The sequence below is a fragment of the Nerophis lumbriciformis genome, linkage group LG14 (assembly GCF_033978685.3).
Source record: "Nerophis lumbriciformis linkage group LG14, RoL_Nlum_v2.1, whole genome shotgun sequence".
In the NCBI taxonomy this organism is placed as follows: Eukaryota; Metazoa; Chordata; class Actinopteri; order Syngnathiformes; family Syngnathidae; genus Nerophis; species Nerophis lumbriciformis.
Window position 1 is genome coordinate 19,175,566 of NC_084561.2, and position 22,963 is coordinate 19,198,528.

General features: G+C 38.7%; 1 protein-coding gene across 1 annotated transcript; it reads right to left on the reverse strand.

Annotated features, from left to right (window-relative positions):
* Nucleotides 1-1,116: 1,116 nt before the first annotated feature.
* On the reverse strand, nucleotides 1,117-21,682 carry LOC133616525 (amyloid-beta A4 precursor protein-binding family A member 3). The gene is made up of 11 exons (XM_061975904.2): nucleotides 21,446-21,682; nucleotides 17,296-18,190; nucleotides 14,280-14,304; nucleotides 14,062-14,207; nucleotides 10,833-10,919; nucleotides 7,125-7,310; nucleotides 5,003-5,182; nucleotides 3,668-3,880; nucleotides 3,266-3,385; nucleotides 1,447-1,587; nucleotides 1,117-1,366 (listed from the first exon to the last, which is right to left on the reverse strand). Exons 2-11 carry the CDS (start codon nucleotides 18,175-18,177, stop codon nucleotides 1,295-1,297), a joined length of 2,052 nt encoding a protein of 683 aa, XP_061831888.2. The 5' UTR covers nucleotides 18,178-18,190; nucleotides 21,446-21,682; the 3' UTR covers nucleotides 1,117-1,294.
* Nucleotides 21,683-22,963: the final 1,281 nt, after the last annotated feature.

Below are 22,963 nucleotides of genomic sequence, written 5' to 3' on the forward strand. Positions count from 1 at the left end.
CTGGAACACAGGTGTCAGTGTCCAAAGTCAAACGTGTTTTGCATCGCCATGGACTGAGAGGTTACCATGCAAGAAGGAAGCCCTTGCTCCAGAAGCGACACCTTAAGGCTCATCTAAGGTTTGTTGCTGATCACATGGACAAAAATAAGACCTTCTGGAGAAAAGTTCTGAGGTCAGATGAAATAAAAATTGAGCTGTTTGGCCACAATAAACAGCAATATGTTTGGAGGAGAAAAGGTGAGGAACATCAATCCTACCGTCAAGCATGTTGGTGGTAGTATTATGCTCTGGACCTGTTTTGCTGCCAATGGAACTGGTGCTTTACAGAGAGTAAATGGGACAATGAAAAGGAGGATTAACTCCAAATTCTTCAGGACAACCTAAAATAATCAGCCTAGAGGTTGGGTCTTGGGCGCAGTTGGGTGATCCAACAGGACAATGACCCCAAACACACGTCAAAAGTGGTAAAGGAATGGCTAAATCAGGCTAGAATTAAGGTTTTAGAATGGCCTTCCCAAAGCCCTGAGTTAAACCCCAGAGAACATACTTAGAAAAGCACTATATAAATCCCAGTTATTATTATTATTATGTTGACAATGCTGAAGAAACAAGTCCATGTCAGAAAACCAATAAATGTAGCTGAACTGCACCAATTTTGTCAAGAGGAGTGGTCAAAAATTCAACCAGAAGCTTGCCAGAAGCTTGTGGATGGCTACCAAAAGCGCCTTATTGCAGTGAAACTTGCTAAGGGACATGTAACCAAATATTAACATCGCTGTATGTATACTTTTGACCCAGCAGATTTGGTCACATTTTCAGTAGACCCATAATAAATTCATAAAATAATCAAACTTCATGAATGTTTTTTGTGACCAACAAGTATGTGCTCCAATCACTCTATCACAAAAAAAATAAGAATTGTAGAAATGATTGGGAACTCAAGACAGCCATGACATTATGTTCTTTACAGGTGTATGTAAACTTTTGACCAAGACTGTGTATAAGAAACTCCCTGAAGAAATTTCAGACCACTAACCCTCCAATATCATATAAGGAACTCTTGTAATACTTGTTTTGGACCCTAGGGGTGCACAAGGGTTTGTAAATATGTGGTCATCAGAATCAGCATCCGCTTTATTGGCCAAGTATGTTTAAAACACACAAGGAATTTGATTTGGTGACTATGCTACATTGTTGTACTTGACAGTGGTTATGCTGTGTGTGATCAGTTGCATAGTATCTTATGGGTTTGGCAAATGTTTGTAGATTAGAAAACACTGAGCAGTTCCTTGAGTCAAAGAAATACTGGTTGTTCTTGTCCTGTTAAGAGCCTGTATGTGGAGGCCGGCATGGTCTTTAAGTGAATCTGTAAATAGAGAGGAAAAAAACCCTGATTTCCATAACCTCAAGAGTGAAACTGACTGTGAGTGGATTTTTTTCCCTCACCTCTCCAACAGCATTAGTTAGAATGTGAATAATCTTGTCGTGTGGTGTGGCAACAACACTCTGCCCGTTAATTTCAATGATGCGATGTCCAACTCGGATGCCTCCTCTTTCTGCAATACCACCCCGCATTAGACTGCAGATCTGAGGAAGAAGAGGATATGTTTCATTTGAAAAACTAATTGATGCAAATAAAAGCAAGCGCAGAGGCACCTCGGTTTTTGTAACCTCCGCTTTTCATACGATTTTCAACAAACATTTTCGCTGAAAGTTTACGCCGTTCGCTTTGTTATGTCTCACAACACGGAGGTCAGAATAACCCCAGGTGTTCAGGGAACGTTTGACCGGTAGGAGGCCATGGGGAAGACCCAGGACGTGATGGAGAAATTATGTCTTCCAGCTCGCCTGGGAACGCCCCGGGATCTCTCGAGAAGAGCTGGACAGGGTAGTCGGGGCGAGGGAAGTCTGGGCTTCTCTGCTTAGGCTGCTGCCCCCGCGACCCGACTTTGAATAAGCAGAAGAAGATGGATGGATGGATGGCATACCACGGAAGTAGGTGCCCAGACAAAGATGATTGTGTTGATGACTCAGTTTCGTTATATTATTAATACAATGTTAGTGTCCAACTGTGTTCGTAATGTGTCTTTAATACAAAACGTGCGCTTGTTAGCCAGTGCTCAACTCCCCACCCGGAGGTCATCCTCCCGCAGCTCAGTTAATTTGCAGTTCTAATGCAGGCAGGTGCAATGACGTTGACGGTATGACTACAGAGCACTACCGTGACCGAATTTAAATCGTTTCTGCCGTCAGCACTACCAAAACTAAAGTAAAATATCCAAACAACAGAAGAATACGTGCTTTTTACATTTGAACAGAAGTGTAGATAGAACCAAGTAACAACAAAAATCAACCAGATATTACCAGTAAATTAGAAAGCACATAATTATCTTTAATAAAATAATACAACCGGAAATGACGCACTACGTTACCATATACGTCAGCAGCTAAATTAGGAGCATTTGTAACCTGTTTTGAATTTACATATCGAAAATATATTGTGATATATACCGTTATTACAGGAGGCTGCGGTACACTGCAAAAACTGAAATCTAAGTAAGATTGAATATCGCAAATAAGGGTGATATTTGCTTATTTTCTGTCTGATAAGATAATTCTTCTCACTAAGCAGATTTTATGTTAGTCTTTTACTTGTTTTAAGGTTTTTGGTCCTAAATTATATCACTTAGATATTACAGCTTGTTGCTGAGATTTTATGACCTATATTGAGTAAAACGTGCTTGAAACTAGAATATCAACTGTTGCAAAGCTGTGTCATTAACACTCACAAGTATAAAACTACTTTTTTAAAAGTAATAATTTCTTACTTCAAGCCTGAAAAAAGAAAAATCATGATGCCGAGCGCATATCATTATGTCAAGATAATGGCACTAGCATTTACTTGATTAAGAATATTTTTCAACATATTGAGCAAAAAGATCTCTTTTTTTTGTCTACCAAGAAAAGTGCACTTGTTATTAGTGAGAAAATACTTATTTTAAGGTATATTTGGGTTCATTGAGGTTAGCTAATTTTACTTGTTTTGGAAAGTCTTGACAAGCCGAATTTTCTTGTTCTATTGGCAGATAATTTTGCTTAGTTCATATAAAATACCCCTAATTTTTGTATTTGTTTTTCTTGTTTTTGAACACTGACTTTTTGCAGTGTATATAATGCGATTTAAATTTAAGGCCTTATTGCCCATCCCTGGATCCTATCCAAGCAAACTATTTAAATAAAAAAAATAAAAACAAAGTGGACTTACAATGCCGTCTTCCACACTGAAACCCAGCTGAAACTTGGGATCTGGTCGCCTGATAATCGCCATGGTTACGGGAGGACAGTGGACAATACTGAGCTTAACATACTTCTGGCTTTTCAAGTCCTGAGACAAACACAAAATGTATTTATGTATATTGTCAGTGAAATAAAATCCTTTAAACTTACATGAAAACACTGTTAATATAAATTGTATTCTTGGGTACGCAGTCTTAGATATATATATATATCTATCACACAGTACAAAACTTCCTGGGGAAACAGAACTAAAAGTCCAATCTAATCAATAAAAATGTATCCTCATGCTGCATGAAATCCAAGATCTAAAATTCAGGTAATTATGAGAATTTTGTATGTATAACTTTTTAAAATGGAGTCGTCCTCTTACCCGGATGATGTTCTGGCAGGTGGTGATGGGCAGACCCACCATGCTGGTGCTGTTGACGGACATGATGCGATCACCGATGCTGAGCTCTCCACAGCGCTCAGCAGGGCCTCCGTGAAGGAGGTTGGCCACCATTACTGTGGGCAGGATAGAGCCCCAGCCCGACTCCACTATCGCCAACCCCAAAATATCTCCTGGAACCTTGGTGATGGTAATCTGATACACAGAAACAGAGCATTCTTATTAAGTTTTTTAAGTACCAATGATTGTCACACACACACACACACACACACACACACACACATACACACACACACACACACACACACACACACACACACACACTAGGTGTGGCAAAATTATTCTCTGCATTTGACCCATCACCCTTGATCACCCCCTTGGAGGTGAGGGGAGCAGTGGGCAGCAGCGGTGGCCGCGCCCGTTCATGTCAGTGTTGCCCTTACATTCATTTATTTGCGCGGGCCGCCAGGAATACATTTAGACCACCACAAATTGATTTGGCGCTACCTCTTCGCCCTCGCTCTTAATCACATTACAATAGAACAAGACTTTGTCTTTCCAACTTCCAACTTGTACAGTCGATGTCCTCGGCTTCTAAACACACCTCATACGCACTTGGGGCCTCATTTATAAAAGTGTGCGTGGAATGTAAAAAAATGTGTGAGCATAAACCTTAGAATGTACATACTAGGGTTGTACAGGACACCTGATTCTGATCATTTGGATGGGTGGCCAAATACTTTTGGCATTATAGTGTATTTACACAAGAATAATATTTATTTCATTGTCCTTTGGTCTATTTTTGGTCTATGTTGCGTGCAAATAATTTGCACCTTTTGTTTTGTAAACACATTTTTATTTTTATGGCTATTGTGTCATCCTGTAGTAGCATAACGATTGTATGCAAGTAATGTGGAGCTGTGGTTTTATTGTCAACGTGGTGTTGTCTGTCATGTGTGAATGTGTGTATTCCCTTAATGCGCTACATGTTAAAAAGCATTTTTGAAATTTTAAAGTAGCAGCTAATGGGTATGATGACTAATAAAACAAACTTGTTGAAAGGCAGAGACTTTAGTGTTAATGTTGTACTTTAAGAATGTAGAACATATTTTAATAAGATGATGTTACATATTATTCCTATGTTTATTGTATTTTTGGGGGGAATTTACTTCCCCCCAAGTCTATACAAATGGATTGGTATCCTGAAACGTTCCACTCTACTTTCAGGATTCAGCGGACAAAAATAAAGCTTGTAAAGCAAAGGACTAATGGTAAAAAGCAGCAATTTAGCCCCATCGTCTCAATTATTCCACTTACATCTCTGATGTTCTGGGAGTCAGAGAAGTGGGCCAGATCTCCATTGTAGAGCTCCTGACTTTCCAAGTAGTCGCTGTACTCGCCAGGCTGCAAATCACTGGCCTTGATGCCACTGGCCTGAAGGAACTGCTGGTAGGCCACTCCGAATGCCTGGCCAATAGCTTGAGCTATGATCTGAGCCTAAAAAGAGGAATACCAAAAACAACGAGTTTATATTTGAGGCAGACAATCTACTTTTGCGTGTTAGCAATGAGGGAGTACAACTGGAGCTGATCCAAATTATGTTGATTAAGTAATTACAATGTTAATGTGGGTCTTCAATGTTGCCCAGGCCACGGATCCCAAACTGATAGAGTGGGGACCCCCCCTACTTAAATTCAGGTATCTTGTGAAAATTGTACTTTATATTAAACTAGTCATAAAGGTACCTTGTTTTTATGCAATACCAAGATAGTTAAATAACAGCAGGTAGTGCCAATAATAGCTAGCTGGCAAATAGCCAGCTAATCACCAGCTGACAACTACAGAGTTAATCACTCGCTGGCAACTTGAACCCTAATCGCTAGCTGGCAACTGGTATGCTAATTGCTAGCTGCATTGCAAGCAGCCCATACTATTATTGCTCATACTTCACAGTTTATTATTATTCTTTTAATAGTTCTGCACGTTTCTTTTACGTCTAATACGCCACGATCCGGCCAACAAACCCCCACATATGTTATACCGTCGGAAAGGGGCTGTTCGCGCCGATAGCTGTCAACACTGTGGCTTGGAGAACGAACGGAGTCAACCACAAGTAAGCCAGCTTGATCATGCTAATTGTGCTAACTCGCCAGCTTGCTTTGGTGTCTGTGATCTTCTCCCCGTTCTGCAACTCACTGCGATGTTAAGGCAAGAGCAACAGAGAGTACCTGCAGCTGAAGCTAATGATACATTTGTTTAGATCTTTTTTTTTTTAATATTCCATAAAAAAAATGCAGGAGTGATATTTTGACATGAAAATGAACGTTCAAAAACGTTGCGTTTTTGCCAACATCTCACATGCCTTTAGATAGCTAGTGATTGACGCTGTCATTGTCAGCTAGCGATTAGCGCAATAGTTGACAGCTAGCAAAAAACTTCCTAGTTGCCAGCTATCGCTAGCTGAAAACTAGCGATTAACATGCCAGTTGCCAGCTTGTGATAAGCGCATTGGTTGTCAGCTAGTGTTAAGCGTGCTAGTGGTCAACTAGTGTTAATCGCTCCATTTTCCAGCTAGCGATTAGAGCACTAGTTTTTGCTAGTGATTAGCGCTCGAGTTGCCAGCTCGCAATTCGCATGCTAGTTTACAGCTAGTGATAAACGCGCCAGGTGCCAGCTTGGGATTAACCTGTGAGTTGTCAGCTAGTGATTAGCGCACTGATCGCCAGCTAGTGATTAACACGCTAGTTGCCAGCTGGCAATTAAAGCGCTAGTTGCCAGCTGGCAATTAAAGCGCTGCGCCAGCTAGCTATGAGCAACACAATGGTTGTTTCGTATTTGAATATCATTAGTATTGCACCATATTTAGGTATCTTTAAGACCAGTTTAATATAAAATACAATCATAATTTCATACCAGGTATATAAATAGTCCATCAGTTTAGAGTTCTTTGGCTCAGAAAACGTGGAAGAACCCGATATAGACCACATTGAAGTGTTTTTAATGTAGATTCAAATCATCATAGGTCTCCTTTGATGGTCAAGTACAGTATACAACTGGCAAGGTGCAAGTGAATAAAGCAGCGTACCATTAGTGCTAGTTTGTCAGCCCGCTTACTAAATAGAAGGCTATGTATGTAACAAGTTATGAATGGAAGGACAGTGTTATTTTGATGACTCTTGTCTGAAAAATTGTGAAGTATTACTTTGACACAGAGCACGCTTTTTTTCACACAACTCTAGCTGCTGCTTTATTGCTTCACTTTGATCCCAAAAAGTGGACTGCGATGGTGGAAGGAAACTAAATCTAAAGTTTTCCTACATGGATAATGCGTCATTTATCAACCATCAGAAAATTAATAATTTTTATGTTAAACAGCTGACTAGTAGAGATAAGAAATGAGAGAAACTCCTGCCGTGCAAAGTGTTTCCATTCCACTCACATCCTCAGAAGAGAAGACGTGGCAGACCATTAGGCACTTCTGAGCCTTGGAAGAGGAGGAGGAGGAGGCAGCGGCGGCAGCAGGGCTTTCTTGGCCTTTACGCTTCCTGCGTGCCATCAGGACAACAATCTCGCCAATGTCTGCGATGTAAGAAATCATCTGTAAAGCGTGATCCATCATGGCTTCCTGGGTGGACACACGTCACATGGAGGTCAAGCATGTTTAAAACGTTATCTCTTCAAACTCTCTGCAGACCTGAAAATCACTACAATATTAAAAGTAAAAAAAACTATTTCCGTTCTTCTGCTAAAACTCTCTACTTTTTAGTTTTGATTTAAACTAAACATTAACTTAACGGTTGATTGAAAATGGACTTAAATCCTAGCCATCCATTTTCTACCGCTTATCCCTTTCGGGTCTAATTAAATTAATTTGAGTATGATTAATTTTAATGTCATCAGGGTATTTTGTATATTTCGTTTATTATATTCAGACACATTTGTAGGGCATAGGAGGAATTTGTGGCCCTATTTTAGTCTTTATCTTTACATATTTATTGTTATTATTAAACTACTGAAGGGCCCCTACACAACCCTAAACTTAACCTCATTCCCCCACATACACACAATTAGTATGTTTCTTGTTTTTACAGAATAGCGCCGACAAATTTAACATGAAGTAGCTAGAATGTGAGTTTTAAAATCATACGTGTCATTATTCACATACCGGTAATTATAAATCAGTCAAGTTTCACTTCACTTCGTTGTGCAAAGTAGAGGTTAGCTAGTAATGTAGGATTTCTTGGATTTATATGATGTCACGTCTGGCTCATTAAATATGCGTGGTGGTCAAGCCAGCATCTGTTCTCAATGGGTACTAGGCGCCATTTAGCCTTTCTCGAGGAAAGATACTCTATGCTTGTGTTCTTTTCGGCTGTACGAACCGTTCAATCAATAAAAGGATCAACGTTTCCTCAGATTTCCTCGAGATGTAATCAAGAAAGGCGGAAGAGTGCAAGATTTTACAAAAGTCAACGAGAAAAGTGGCATGCACTCCAGTCCAAGGGAGCAGAGTGAAAGAATGCAGAAGTCTGCAGTGACCACTTTGTTAAAGGTTTGTTTGATATACTTTGAATGTTGAATATTTCCCATTTAGGTATTATCTTGATATTATTTATATTTCTTGAAACACATTTTTGCTGCGAGTGTTTCGAGAAGTACCAACAAGGCGAGTCTCAATGAAAAAAACAAATGTGAGCGATACCTAAAAGAGCTTCTATCAAAGGCAGCGATCATAAATGAAGATTTCAGCACATACACAATGTTTAAATCTATAGTTATATTTCGATAAAAAGGGGAAAATCACGCGTAATTGTAAACAGCACATGCAACAACAACAAGGCAACAAACATGGCGGTAGATGCAAAGGTAAATCATGAAATGCAACCGTACTCGAGCAAAAACAATACATATTTATCCGGGAGAATCTTGATACCAATTTCCTTGACGCAGTCACACACAAAGAAGTTGTAGATCTCCATGCTTTTCAAAGTTTTAATCTAGTTTGTCGTGTAAAATGACGTCTGGAACACAAAATTGTTTGATATGTCGAGGAACTCCACTAACGAATAATCCTTGACATCACCCGAAAAATATTTTTTTGATAAAGTAGATGGATCTATTCCATTGCAATCTTTGATTTTTTGCTCGCATCTGCTTTTTGCAGAAAGATCTAGGCCCCTTGTGTACTATTTTGGCTCGGTTGACCACCACTGTTTTTCACTTCCAATTTTCCTTGCCTGTCCCTCTTGGGGTCGCGGGGTGCTAGAACCTTCCGCACTCGGATGTAAGGCGGGGTACATCCTGGACAAGTTGCCATCTCATTGCAGGGCCAACAGATAGACAGACAACATTCACACTCACACACTAGGGCCAATTTAGTGTTGCCAATCGACCTATCCCCAGGTGCATGTCTTTGGAGGTGGGAGGAAGCCGGACTATCCAGAGGAAACTTCCGCAGTCACGGGGAGAACATGCAAACTCCACACAGAAAGACCCCGAGCCCAGTTATCGAACCAAGGACCTTCTTATTGTGAGGAACCAGCACTAACCCATGTTTCACCGTGCTGCCCCTGTGCCTAATATATTGATACTGACATATCTCATCTCTGCAAAATTTACTAGAATACAGACCATTAAATATATCAAAATAAAATACCTACTGTATTGTTTACTTGTTGAAATATCCTTTATAAAGCTAAAATCTCCCAAAAACTTAGTTGTTGCCAAAAAAATTATTGAAAGTACTATTAATAATAATAACAACATATCAAAGCATTTCTCTAAAAAACGTATCCATCAATCCATCCATTTTCTACCGCTTATTCCCTTCGGGGCCGCGGGGGGCGCTGGAGCCTATCTCAGCTACAATCGGGCGGAAGGCGGGGTACACCCTGGACAAGTCGCCACCTCATCATATAAGTTTTAAAAATGTAAAAGATAAGAATATACCTAAAAATTTTAGAAATTTCACCAACAAACACTTTTCTCAAAAGGTTTTTAACGGTCCAAAATTCCAAATAACTGTTAAAAAAAACAATCGCTGAAGGTCTTAGTGTAATGTTATGTGACATACAAATGGTACACTGCATGTGGTGAGAGAAAACATATTTTTGATATTTGTATCATGGGTTTGTTTGCCCACAAGCAATTATCAGTGGATAATAATGATCATAATAATCCATCATTTTTGTATTATCATTAGTGCATCAACTGGGGGTTAGGTCTTTAAAAAATAGTATTGTTTCAAACTTTTATCACGATTCCTTGAACACTCCACATTTATGTGCTATGTAGCTACGAGATGCAAAAGTGAAACTTAAAACATAACTTTATCCAATGCTGCCACAAGTAAATAAATAAATGATAAATAGGTTATACTTGTATAGCGCTTTTCTACCTTCAAGGTACTCAAAGCGCTTTGACAGTATTTCCACATTCACACACACATTCACACACTGATGGCGGGAGCTGCCATGCAAGGCGCTAACCAGCAGCCAACAGGAGCAAGGGTGAAGTGTCTTGCTCAAGGACACAACGGACGTGACTAGGATGGTAGAAGGTGGGGATTGAACCCCAGTAACCAGCAACCCTCCGATTGCTGGCACGGCCACTCTACCAACTTCGCCTCGCCGTAGTAGATTAATCAGATTAATCATATTTTTATCTTTCTTCTATCACTGCATCCTGGTTCCCAAATGTTAGCCCTTGTGTGAGAATACATGAAGGTAAGCTTTGATGATGTTACAGGGTTTCTGCAGGTATCAGCAAGTCTAATTTAATGTTTGTTAATGTATTTATTAAAGCTTACGATTGACTGTATAGACAAACTTGTAAGCATTTGACAATGATGATCTTGAATAGTTGAAAAGTAACTGTTACTCTTTAGCGAATTAGAATTGGCTCAAAAGATTGTTTAATGTGAGTGTTTATTTCTATCTTCATTTATTTTATACAGGAGAAGTTCATGCCATTGTCAGTGATCATTGTATCTAAAGATTAAAATGAAAAGTGTTTGTGTACTTTTAGATAAAAAAAGAACCAAAATAACCCTAGTGTAATTATGGAGGATAGATTTTAAAGAAAGTATTTAAAAGACGTGCTTGTGACAGGTGGAAGACTGTTGCAACATTCTTCTAGAAAATCCCACCTGCGTATCAGCAGACAGAACTTTGATCCTCTGAGTGGAGATAAAAAGATCCACTTCTGTCATGGGTTGGGACTCGCCATCTGGGGCCTGAAACAAACCAGAATAAATTAATCAAAGGAGTGTAACTGCTAAAAGCTGTTTTGTCAAACTCATTCTCATTGATGGCCACATCGCAGTTTTGTAAGGCCTCAGAGGGCCGCTTCATGATATTACTCAGGATTTCGCAATGTTGCAATTGCGCCATTTCACGCAAATTCAACCAATTCATCTAAATAATTGCCAATCCCTGAATTCCCCCACACATTTTGGCCAATTGTTGACATTTAAAAAAATCTAATTTTCTTAGCAGTACCCAAATGCAACACAACTGCCTAACCCACATGTGTCCAACTCAAAACCCGGGTGCCAGATCTGGCCCTCTACATTGTTTTACGTGGCCCGCGAAAGCCTGGAATAATGTGCTGTGGCAGTCAAGATAATGAGGCGAGAGTGCGGTAGTTCTGAGCCGGTGAGTTTTTTATCAAATTACTACCCTGAACAACTTTGACCCAGAAGTGTCAACCCCATATATGTGGTCACATCCGGCCTATCCACCAATTCCCGATCTGGTGATGAGAACACTTAGCGCCCCGGTACAGTGCGTCAATAAAGCACTTTATTCACCCTTTGGACTAAATGGATACGTTTTTTTAAAATGTTGACAGAAAAATTGCACATACTACATGCAATTGCAATTGTATTTGTCTTAATTGTAACATCAATTTGCCAAGGGACAAGAGATGGAAATTAGCCATTGGCTATAATCACACATTTTTACATGTCAAATTTTTATTTAGTATGTATTGTCCCTTTTATATGAACTAAATCTCAATCTAATCTAAACAGTTGCATGCATTTTAAATGTAATATTATCTAATCATACACTAATCATATTAACATATATATATGTTTTTCATTCACAATTAAATGTCTCCCTGCATCACCAGAGGTGGTTTTGCTGCAACTTTTTGTAAATATTGCAGAGAAATCAGGCATTTTAGGCCGTAACAATCACAAAAAAAAGCCTGCAAAAACCTGGGGGGACTGATAGGGATGTATAATAATAAATAGCAATAAAATACCGGTACCTAAAGTGGTGTTGCTTATTCCAAAGAGAAGCAGCTAACATGCTAATTGTGTATTGTTTTTGTACTTGTTTTGATTGTTATTGCTCATATGCTTGTTTGTAAATGTTGAATGATATAAATAAAAGTTTATAAAATAAATAAATAAATAAAAAACATGCTAATTGTTAGCTAGCTTAAATGCTATCATGTACCGTATTTTTCGGACTATAAGTCACAGTTTTTTTCATAGTTTATGAAAGTTGCATAATGTTTTTTTCCTTCTTTATTATGCATTTTCAGCAGGTGCGACTTATACTCCGGTGCGACTTATACTCCGAAAAATACGGTATTGGTTGATATACAAGACACTAAGGGCTGTACGGTATACCGGTACTAATAAAAGAAAGCAGCAATAATTAATTTAAAAAGGTATTATACTGCCTTTAAAAAAATACTGGTACTTTTTTTTGATGCTCATGCTGCGTTGACGTTGCTGGTAATACGAGCCGAGGCGCATGTTGACTGAGTCAGCACACACAGAGTGCATACAAGCGCAAACAGTGTGGAGACTGGCAGAAATGGCTTCAAAACCAATGATAAAGGGGAAGCTATAAACAAGGTAGTGCAGCTCTGCAAGCGGTGCTTTAAAACATGCCTTGCCAAACATTTAAAGGGCAAGCATCCAGACCTGCACAAGGAGTTTAAAGACAGACAGGTAAGAATGTAGTTAACTACTCCCCTGTTCTGCTCATTTAGATCAGTGTTTTTCAACCACGGTGCCGCAGCACACTGGTGTACCCTGAGATACTAGCTGGTGTGCTGCGGGAAATGATGGAATTTCATGTCTCTAAAAAATATATATTGGAGACCAATAATTATAATTCTCAAATAATGTATGCTGTAGAGAGATCGGCAAAGTAACCATTTAATACTCTTCTATATCAAAAGGTGGCAGCAGGTAGCTAAATGCTTTGTAGGCCTACTTTTAGACAAGACAAGACAATTACGCAGTGATTATGGTTATGGTTTGAATTCATATCAAACAATTGCGTCAGGTATTTGATGAGAATTACTTTATATTGTCAATATAAGCTACTGAGTTAAATTGTTTAACATGTTCTGCTGGTGGTGTGTCTCTGGATTTTTTTAATGAAAAAAAAAATGTGCATAGGCTCAAAAAAGGTTGAAAAACACTGATATAGATACATAGACGCCGCAGACAACTTGTTGCCCCGTTGCCACTTATTAGCATATTAGCTGAGTCAAAACCACCCACATAGCATAAACAAGTGCAAGTGAATTGACTACATTTCGTAACAAATTCCTACAATTTGTATTTTATCTATAAAAATGTGTGTTTCACCTGCTACAGGTCTTATTTGTTTAATTTTAGCCATAATATATTTTTTAGTATTTACTATTTATTGTATTTGTCTTAAAGTAATATGTAAAATTGTAAAGTGTTCTTTTAAGTGCAACAAGAAAAGCCCAGTATGTTTAATATCTTCTCATTTTAATTTCAATTTTAATAAATGTATGTTTAATGTATCAGGAGATTTTCTGTTAAAATAAAGCCAACACTCACATTTTTTTGGGTGCTCTTTATTTTTGAAAAGTATCGAAATACATATCGGTACCAGTACCGATACTGAACAACATTACAAGACACATTAATTAGAATAAAAGTTGGTTAAAATACTTTTTGAGCACATTCAGCAATACTGTGATAATAATGATAAACGTGATCATTTTCATTTTTCTAATTGTTACAGTACATCCATATTACTCAATTTCCCCTTCATTTGATTATTATTATTGTTTACCAACAAACTGATGGAAAACTTGCTTTGGAATCAGAAGTCAAAGTGACAAGCAGATATTTTAATAAGCTAGTGTAAAAATTTAATTAGAAAATAATTTAAATGACCAAAAAAAAAGTTTGGAATAGCTTGCATTACCCTACATTATTTTCTATCCAAATTAAAACATATTAATCAAGAAAGATTTGACACATTATTTCCAGACTTTTGCAGGCGGGCCAATTAAAATAGAAAGTTGAGTTTGAGACCTGTGGTCTACATCATCAAACACAAATGTCAACGTGTGATGTCAGTGGAGTTTACCTTAATACGGTCCACTGCCTCTTGAGCCTGGACCATACGGGCGTTAGTAGATGGGTGCTTCTCTGATTTGATCTGGGTGGAGCCCAAGTATTTAGCACCAAATATGACTCCATCTAGAAGATCTTCAGGGTCACAAGGACCAGGTACTGGTAGATAAAAGTACAATAACCTATCACTGACCTTCTTTCTATAAATCAGAAAAATAAAATATGACTTACCGTCTTTATATGAAGGCTGATCGTTCTGTATGGCGACAAAATTAGGTATCAGTTCATTTTTTCTGGGTTTTGTTCAGCTTTTGGCGCAGCCACAGTCAATTCTAATATGATGTACCGGTACATAGTAAAATGAAGTAATGTACTGTATTTGATCTCAGGTCTGATTTGCAGTCAAGTTCAAAAGAGTGTACTTGTACAACCTCTTTCAATGCTATGGTATTGCAAATCAGAACATTAAAAAAATCGACAAAAACAGAAGATCGTGTTACGTACCGGTCGGTAAAACAACACATGACAAGAAATGCCTAACATCTATATTGCATCATATACTGTATTGTAGCCTCACTGTGAAAACTATACATATCACCAAATATTGGTACAAAAACAATAACAGAACAATTTAAGAAAGGGCTACAGAGGCTCCTAAATTGGTTGCTGACATATGCGGTGCCATTCTTTTGTTTAAACTATTATTAATCTAATTGCTATTAAATATTAATCAATAACTGGTTACTTTCTGTTGTAATCTGGTTTGAACTTTACTTTTGTTACAATGTAATAAGCCCTTATTTTTCTGTTGTTTGACCACTTTACATAAGTTTTGAGCAATACTACAAATTTGGATATCGATCCAATACCAAGTAGTTACAGGGGCAGTACTGGTCATACCAATGCTCATACATAACATTTTCAAGGTCATTGAAAGATAAAATTTTTGTCCACAATCATACTCAGACATTAACACAGATTGGTGGTGTAACAATATTAATTAAACATTAAAATGACTTACTATTGTTGGTTCAGATTTAAATAATTCGTTTTTTGCCCTTCAAGTACCCCTGGACTTATTTCCCGAGTTTGTAAAAAATAACAAAAAAACGACCAAAGATTTATTTATAATGGAAAAATATTAATCTAACCTCTGTAGTATCGACCATATAATAATAATGTACTCGGTATTCTTACTGGCGATATTTGTATCGATCCTTTGTTTTTCATTCAAAAGCTTTAGTTTGCGATCAGCATATGCTCCAACAGTGCTTAGTGTAGCATGTTTAGCTAATCTTCATTCTCCAGTGATAATGGTACTTGTAAGAAACATTGTTTATTAGGCGGCATGGAGGTGGGGTTAGCTGACTTAGAAGTGACTTAACACTGTGGATGGACGTTAGCCGCTAGCAAGGATGCTGTAGTGCGTTGAATTGAGTGCGTTTGTTCGCTTGTTGCTGTCAAATTTGAAAATCACAGCTATCAACCTGCATTATCACAAAATTATGATAGTAGGGACGGTCCGATCAGGGTTTTATGCTGCCGATTCCGATCATCCATGAGTGAGATCGTCCAATACCGATACCAACCAAATGTATTATGATGAATGCTTTTGACAGTTTAACAATATCAACACTATATTTAAACTAATGATAATAATGCTTAAGATACAAAGAAAATAGTTTATCTGATGTAATGGAGTTAATTACTATTAGCTTAAACGAGCCGCTCCATAGTGTGTATGGAGACGCATAATTAGCTGTGAGCTGCTGGTCAGCTGGGTGAGGAACAATTAATACAATGCCAGCGGAGGATATCGGCAATAAAATTAATCAACAATGGTGATCACATACATTTTCACAAAAATCGGCCAATACTTATCGTTGGTTGATCGATCGGCACATCCCTAAACGATATTAAAAGCTTCAGTGTCGGCCAAATTGATATAATTTATATCGCAATCCTACTAAAGGGCACACATTACCTTAATGTAGAGCTGGGCGATATAGACAAAAACAGATATCGCTGTATTTTTAGGCCGAATTATGGTATACATATTAGTATTTAAAACATGCCAAGTGTTTAGTTTAAACTCGACACTATATTATTCTTACTACCAGTCTTCCGAAAATTGCTTTTAAAAAGTAATTCAATATAATTACTTTTCTTGTCACTTAACCACAAAAGTAATGCAATTACTAATGGAATTACTCTTTAATAAATGTAATTAATTATTAGAGAGAGTAATTAATGCTTTACGTAGAAAACTTTAAATACATGTCATATGCAGTTGAGAGAAGTTTATGAGAGCAGCGTGCGTGTGTGTGTGTGTGTGTGTGTGTGTATGTGTGTGTGTGTGTGTGTCTTTAAAAGGTGGTGTCTGTTGCTCAGCGAGCGAGGGTTGCAGCTAAACTGTATTTGTTAGCTTTTGCAGTGGCAGTTTGTTGGCTCTGACGGCTGTTCTGTTGAATCTTTTCACCGGCTTGTGTTACCTCTGGTTAATAAAGAGTAGTCGCCACTCGCCCCCGTCAGTCACCAGAGCTACGGTGCAGGCACAACGGCTATGCACGAAGGCGAATGTGGTTGGGGGTCTTTTTCGGCAATGTGAGGTAGCGACTCCGAAGGCGTGCCAGACCCTTCCTGCGCTGAACACTTTCTCACCTATAATGCCAATGCGCCGCAGCGACCGCAAACGGCCGTGACAAAGGCACATCCAAAGATACCGGTATGGTGGTCCATCCATCCATTTTGTACCGCTTGTCCCTTTTGCGGTCGCGGGGGGTGCTGGAGCCTATCTCAGCTGCGATTGGGCAGAAGGCGGGGTACACCCTGGAGAAGTCGCCACCTCATCGCAGGGCCAACACAGATAGACAGACAACATTCACACTCACAACATAGGGCCAATTTAGTGTTGCCAATCAACCTATCCCCAGGTGCATGTCTTTGGAAGTGGGAGGAAGCCGGAGTACCCGGAGGGAACCCACGCAGTCACGGGGAGAACATGCAAACTCCACACAGAAAGATCCCGAGCCTGGGATTGAACCGAGCACTACTCAGGACCTTCGTACTGTGAGGCACATGCACTAACCCCTGTGCCACCGTGCTTCCCACGGTATGGTGGTATCGTCTCAAATGTATATCTCTTTCTGAAATATACTGGTATTAACTGCAATACCGGTATACTACCCAGCCCTACTTCAAAGCTACTGAAAAAGATTTTCCCTCTATCATAATTTATTGTACCAACCTCATCACTTTCTGCTGAAGCAGCTTCCTTCCCTGGTGCCTCTTCTCCCAGTTTCATCCACACCTGCTCAGGTAACTCATCGTCAGGGAGCGAGGCAGCGGAGTCGGCCCGTTGTCTCTGCTCTTGACCATTGCCATAATGACCCCAAAACCTGGGGACGTCCTCCTGGTTGTAGGATATCGAAACAACAGCGTCCACTTCCCCCGTGTGGGGGAGGCAGCCAGAATGATGTGGAGCGTTAATGGCTGTGCACTGCAGCAGTCCCAGTACGTCTCTCTGGTGGCTTTCCGAAAAAAGCAACCCGGTGGTTTCAGTGCTGTCGTCTGTTAAGGGTGATGATGAAGAGCATGCCTCAAGATCAGATTGTTGATGTCCATCAAAGCAAGGCAGCGTTCCGGGATTCGGCTTATGCTCTTCCTCGATCATCTGTAGTTGGCTGAGCAGGGTTTGGATACAAGTGTGGTCTTCATCGCCTTGTGTTCGATTAGCAGCCTCCTCCTCCACATCTGCGGATGTTTTCTCCTCAAGGGTATCGCCATCTTCCTCAACATCATCCACTTCCAGCTCATCATGTACCTGGTTGGAATCTGCCGAAACCACAGTGCGAGATGCGTCAGCATCACCTGAGCTGGCCTCTTCTTCATTTCCAGTAGGAGTGAGGAAGCTGGGGTCTTCGGGATCTTCTGCTGAGCCCGCCTCAGTGGAGGAATCTGACTTCCAGTCTAAAGGAGGAGGCTCCATCAGGTGGTACTCATCCACATCCTCCACCTGAGAATCTGCAGTCACCTCATATTTGATCACGGCATCCTCGAGCTCTACATCAATAGATGTGTTTGAGAGAGCAGGAGCTGACACATCTGCAGAGCTGTAGTCAACATCCATTTTGACACAAAGCCTGTAGAGGTCAGAAAGTGGAACACTGAGAAATTAGGACACTAAATAAATCGCCAATTCCATAGGAATACATATGATGCTGCTTCTATCGACATTGTAAAACATGTCAAGTTTTGATAAATATGATTTATCATGATATGATGAATAGCTTTATAGCCAAAAACTCTATGCACATATTTATGGCGACCGGTCACTTCTGCAGTATGATCACTACCGTGATCATTATCCGCTGCAGGTTTTTGCCTGTTCTACTTTGATGGACTGAATTGCCCCATGAACACAATTATATTTTGTCCCTGCTAAATCTCTCTTTAGCGGTGAGTCAACATGTCCTTTGTAATAGCTTAAGCTCGGTTTGGCAGTGTCGCGACCACGTCCATTCAAAAGTCCAAAGAGATCATTGCAGATTTTAGCATCGCTTCAAACGCCATCATTATGACAGATTTACGACCGTATTTCTAAAACGACCATATTATTAAAGTTTATATTATAGCCGAACATTTTCCTCAAAGATATAATGTCGAAAGAATATTTGTTTTTTTCTTAGTTTTTGCCCATTTATTTTGTTTAGTTTGTGGCATAGCAGTTTTGAACTGGCTTCACGGTGGTAGGTAGATACCAAACACTTTTTTTTTTACCTTTTAATATAAACTTTGGACATTTTCTGTAATATAAACACATGACTATTGAACATATTGGCTTGAATTCAACTTGTAAAATACTATTATCATAAAATATAATAATAATCGCACTTCAACTACATTTTTGTTGGTATTCCTATGCACACATTATGGCCTTCATAGCTCTACTTTTGGTCGCCAAGAGTAATTCAGTGAACTCTTTTAATTGGTTCTAGGGCTGGCCCTGGTAAATACATTTCCGGGCCATAGGAACTGTTATTTATAAAGTGAATATTTCTATATAGCTAGTGGGGAGCATATAAAAACTGTTGACTTTTTAAGTACATTTTTTCAACATTACAAAATCCTTCTAGACATGAAATAACACTCTCACAGTCACCTTAACAAGCCGCAAACTTGATGTGGCAATGGACAATAACCCCTAGCGTAGTGTTTCTTAACCACAGGGCTCATGTTGAACCGCAAGCATACCCTAAAAACCTGCCAAAAACCACGTTTTTCAGCTGAGGTCCGGATGGGTCGCAGCGGTTGTGATACACTTTTCCACCACTTGTGGCAGTAATGACAATCTTAAACAAACAAAAGAAGTCTGGAGGTACAGTCATTGAAAAGTTCCTTAAGCGCAAAAAATATGATTAAGACAAGAACACATGTCTTATTTTTTTATTTTAAAGATGATAAAAACGCTTGCAAGATGCGGCTAATGGGAGTCAGTGTTGTAGCCTTCAAAGCCCTCTAAAACAACTTCAAAACACTCCATAAATGTTTCATATACATAATGCAAGTCTAAATATAATGTATTAACAGGCCCATTCATAACAATATGCAATATGTACAATATGTATCGTATTTTGGTCATTTTAATCAATACCGGGACTTCCTTCCCTTTTCTGCAAAAAAAAAAAAAGGTAGCAGGACTGAGTTTATTTGCTTTTGTTTCTCTGGAAGGGCAGAATAAACGTTTTGTGGTTCGCTTTATTACTACATCCCTTGCCACGTGATTAAGCACAAATTCTCGAGATCCCGTAAAAGTCTGCGCTATTCCACTGCGACGGAACCAGAAAGAACGACGATGGGGATCCGCATTCAGTGGAAATTCAGTGTACCACATGGTTTCATATCATTTATCAATGTTTGTCCTGTCAAACTGTAAGTAGGTTAGATATAGTTATTGAATATGATTAAAATCAACAGTAAGACGAGATGAGGCAATTCCTGAAGGAATTGCGTGTGAATGCTTCAATGCTGAAGTTTAACTGAAATCCTGGATTTTTTTTTGGAATTGTTGAAGTAGAGCACACAATTCCCAAACAGGCTGAATATTTTAGAAGTTGGAATCAGATGAAAAATGTGGGAGTTGTGGAACTTTGAAGAATGTCTCATTGATTTCAATGGGAATTTCCCAAAAATCCCAAATTTTTGGGAAAAGCGGGATTTTTTTCTGAAAATGGTAAAAAACCTTAAATGGTCTGAATGAGTTGATATGGTTGGTGTTGAAATTTTTCAAATCGGTTGAGAAATGTTGATGTAGTAACATGTTGAATTGAGAAATGGTATTACGGAATTCCTGGAATTTCGGCATAGTTTTCCAGTTCAAAAAACAACTTTGTTTTTTGTCCTGATCAAGAGGAATGTTTGGACGGTGGAAGGTTGAAAAATGTGGAAGGAGTAGTCACCAGAAAAAAGGGTGGCAATAGGGCTTTGGAAAACCAGGAATTCTGGAAAATCCTGGAATTTTTTTGAACTTGGAAAAAAAGTGCTTTGAATTCCCAGGACGGTGGAATGTGTTGAAGGTGGAATGGTTTGAATCGGATGAAAAATGTGGAAGTTTGAAAAACGGGCAATTAATTTAGAATGGGAAAAATGTCCCGGAAAACCGGGAATTCTGGGAAATCTGGGAATTTTTGGAATTTGTCAAGGGAAAGCCGACGATTGCCAAATAGGCTGAACAGTTTGAAGTTGGAACGGTTTGAATCGGGTGAAAAATGTGGAAGGTAGAGCGCGCCAAAATCTGGAGAAGAAGAAGTTGAAGATAATAAAGATGAATTTTGGTGTAGAAAACCATATGTGAATGATTTGGAACATTCACACAATAATACATTTTGGGTTAATATTTGAGTGAGTCCCGGACTCCTATGAACTTGAAAAGTTGGGGCCCGAAGTCAAAAAGGTTAAGAACCCCTAACTTTGTGTGTTACACGAGTAATATTAAAAACTGAATAGGGCCACAAACAAAATCTTGTTTAGGGCCACGAAAAGCCTAAGGCCGCCCCTGTTCATAGCTTTTGGTTAAACATGAGTCATGACCCATACTCAAGATAAGGGCTCAAGGAAAGCAGCCCAAAGTATATAACAGAAAATTGCATGAACGTAATAATTCATACATAAAGGGTCTGCCGCTAGAATTATGTAAATTCAGCATTAAAATGTTTTTACTTTCAAACTGTAGTTCCTTTTTAGGCCATTAAAAAAACGACAGCAGCAGCTGGTAAACACACTGTTTGGCAAAAAAAAGTTTACAGCGTACTTTAAATGGAAGTGACAGATAAACGAATTGAAATATTTGAACGGAATAATTAAAAACTATAGAATAATTGTAAGGAAGCTTATCTGACCTGGATTTCTTTGTGCTCACACGGATATTCCTTGAGGTGCCACGACATAAAAATAGACGTGCGCCGAGGTCTTGTCCAAAAATTAATTTTATGTGTCATACTAACAACGGAACTTCCATTGAATGTAACAGTTTCACGCCGTTTCAGATTCGACCCCTAAACCAAACGCGCATAGCGTTTCTCCATTTTTGGTAGCTTGCAGGCTAATCAGCTGTATTTTGCTGGCTGTGGCTATAATTTTGGTGCATTCAGTGGTTGTAGTTTTTCCAATACTCCCACCCAAAATAAAACTTTGTAAACCAAATAACAGCTTTTAAATACATTTAAATTGAATAATATGTGTTAAAATAACTAATTAATAGTATTTATTAGCAATACAACTCGCTACTCTCCATTTTAGCGACGTTGATCTATTATAAGATTGATCTATCCGGTATTTTGTGAACGCAACAGTCGCTGACAAACCTGGACGTCACCAGCAAGAATCAGCCCTGCTCAGTCGAGCAAGAACATATCGATCTATTTATTGTAACATAACCAACCCCTTCAAAATAAATAAAAATGTGTTAATTTTTTTATTCATTAGTAAAAAAAAATTATGTTGCCATTATCTGTTGTGAAATACAAGATCAATAAATATGTGAATCACTCACGTTCAATTAAGACATTATATATTCCATTTTCGTTCTTTGCAAAAACAGCACTGCCACAATTTTACATTTTGCATTAGTTCTGCCTTCCTGCCACAAAAAGTGACAACTACTGGCAAATAAATAATCTGAGCAAATTTGTAGCTATAGTTTATTCATCTGTTAAACACTTAAAGAAAAATAAACAGGTGAAAAGCAACAGCAAGTGAAGTATGACAATTTGAGCCCAAATGTAACCCTTAATTAACCTCTTAAGGCCCAAGCTGTTTGTTTACATGCTTTTTTTTATTTCTCTTTTCTATTTGGGCTTATTGGACCCTAATTAGAATAAAAACTGAGAATCATCTTTTGATATGATGTACTTGGTCCACAAGTACACAAACGTGTACTTCATGTTTAGTGACATGCTAGTTCTTTTTTACACTTTTCCCCCCCCCAAATTCCATTGTATGTTATACTCTTCTGACACCACCAGATGGCGGTACAAGTGTCCACATAAGCGGCCATAAGACCCCAATTCAGTAGTGTACACAATTTTGGAAATAAGAGCTAAAAAGTGCTGCCACTAAGCCTTTAGGGAGCTGACTGAGCTAAGCAGTAACTTGAAGAACACATTTAACACTTCACTTCAACAAACTACAGCAAATATCTTACCCCTCAAGAGCACCACCATTGTATAATTATTCCCACCTAAGACTAAATATTTGACCACATCAAACCACACCAATATCATCTTCAGTCACATCAAATCAAATCAAACGTTATTTGTATAGCACTTTTATACATATAAAATGTAGCAAGAAGTGTTTTCATTAAAAAACTTAAAAAAAAAAGAAAAAGAAAGTGCCTCCTGCCCTCAGTACATAAT

Coding starts and splice junctions, on each gene's coding strand:
- LOC133616525 (XM_061975904.2), bottom strand. CDS start 18,177: ATGGATGTTGACTACAGCTCTGCAGATGTGTCAGCTCCTGCTCTCTCA. Junction 10,920..14,061: donor AGGCAGTGGACCGTATTAAG/GTAAACTCCACT, acceptor GGTTTGTTTCAG/GCCCCAGATGGCGAGTCCCA. Junction 5,183..7,124: donor ACGTCTTCTCTTCTGAGGAT/GTGAGTGGAATG, acceptor TCCTCTTTTTAG/GCTCAGATCATAGCTCAAGC.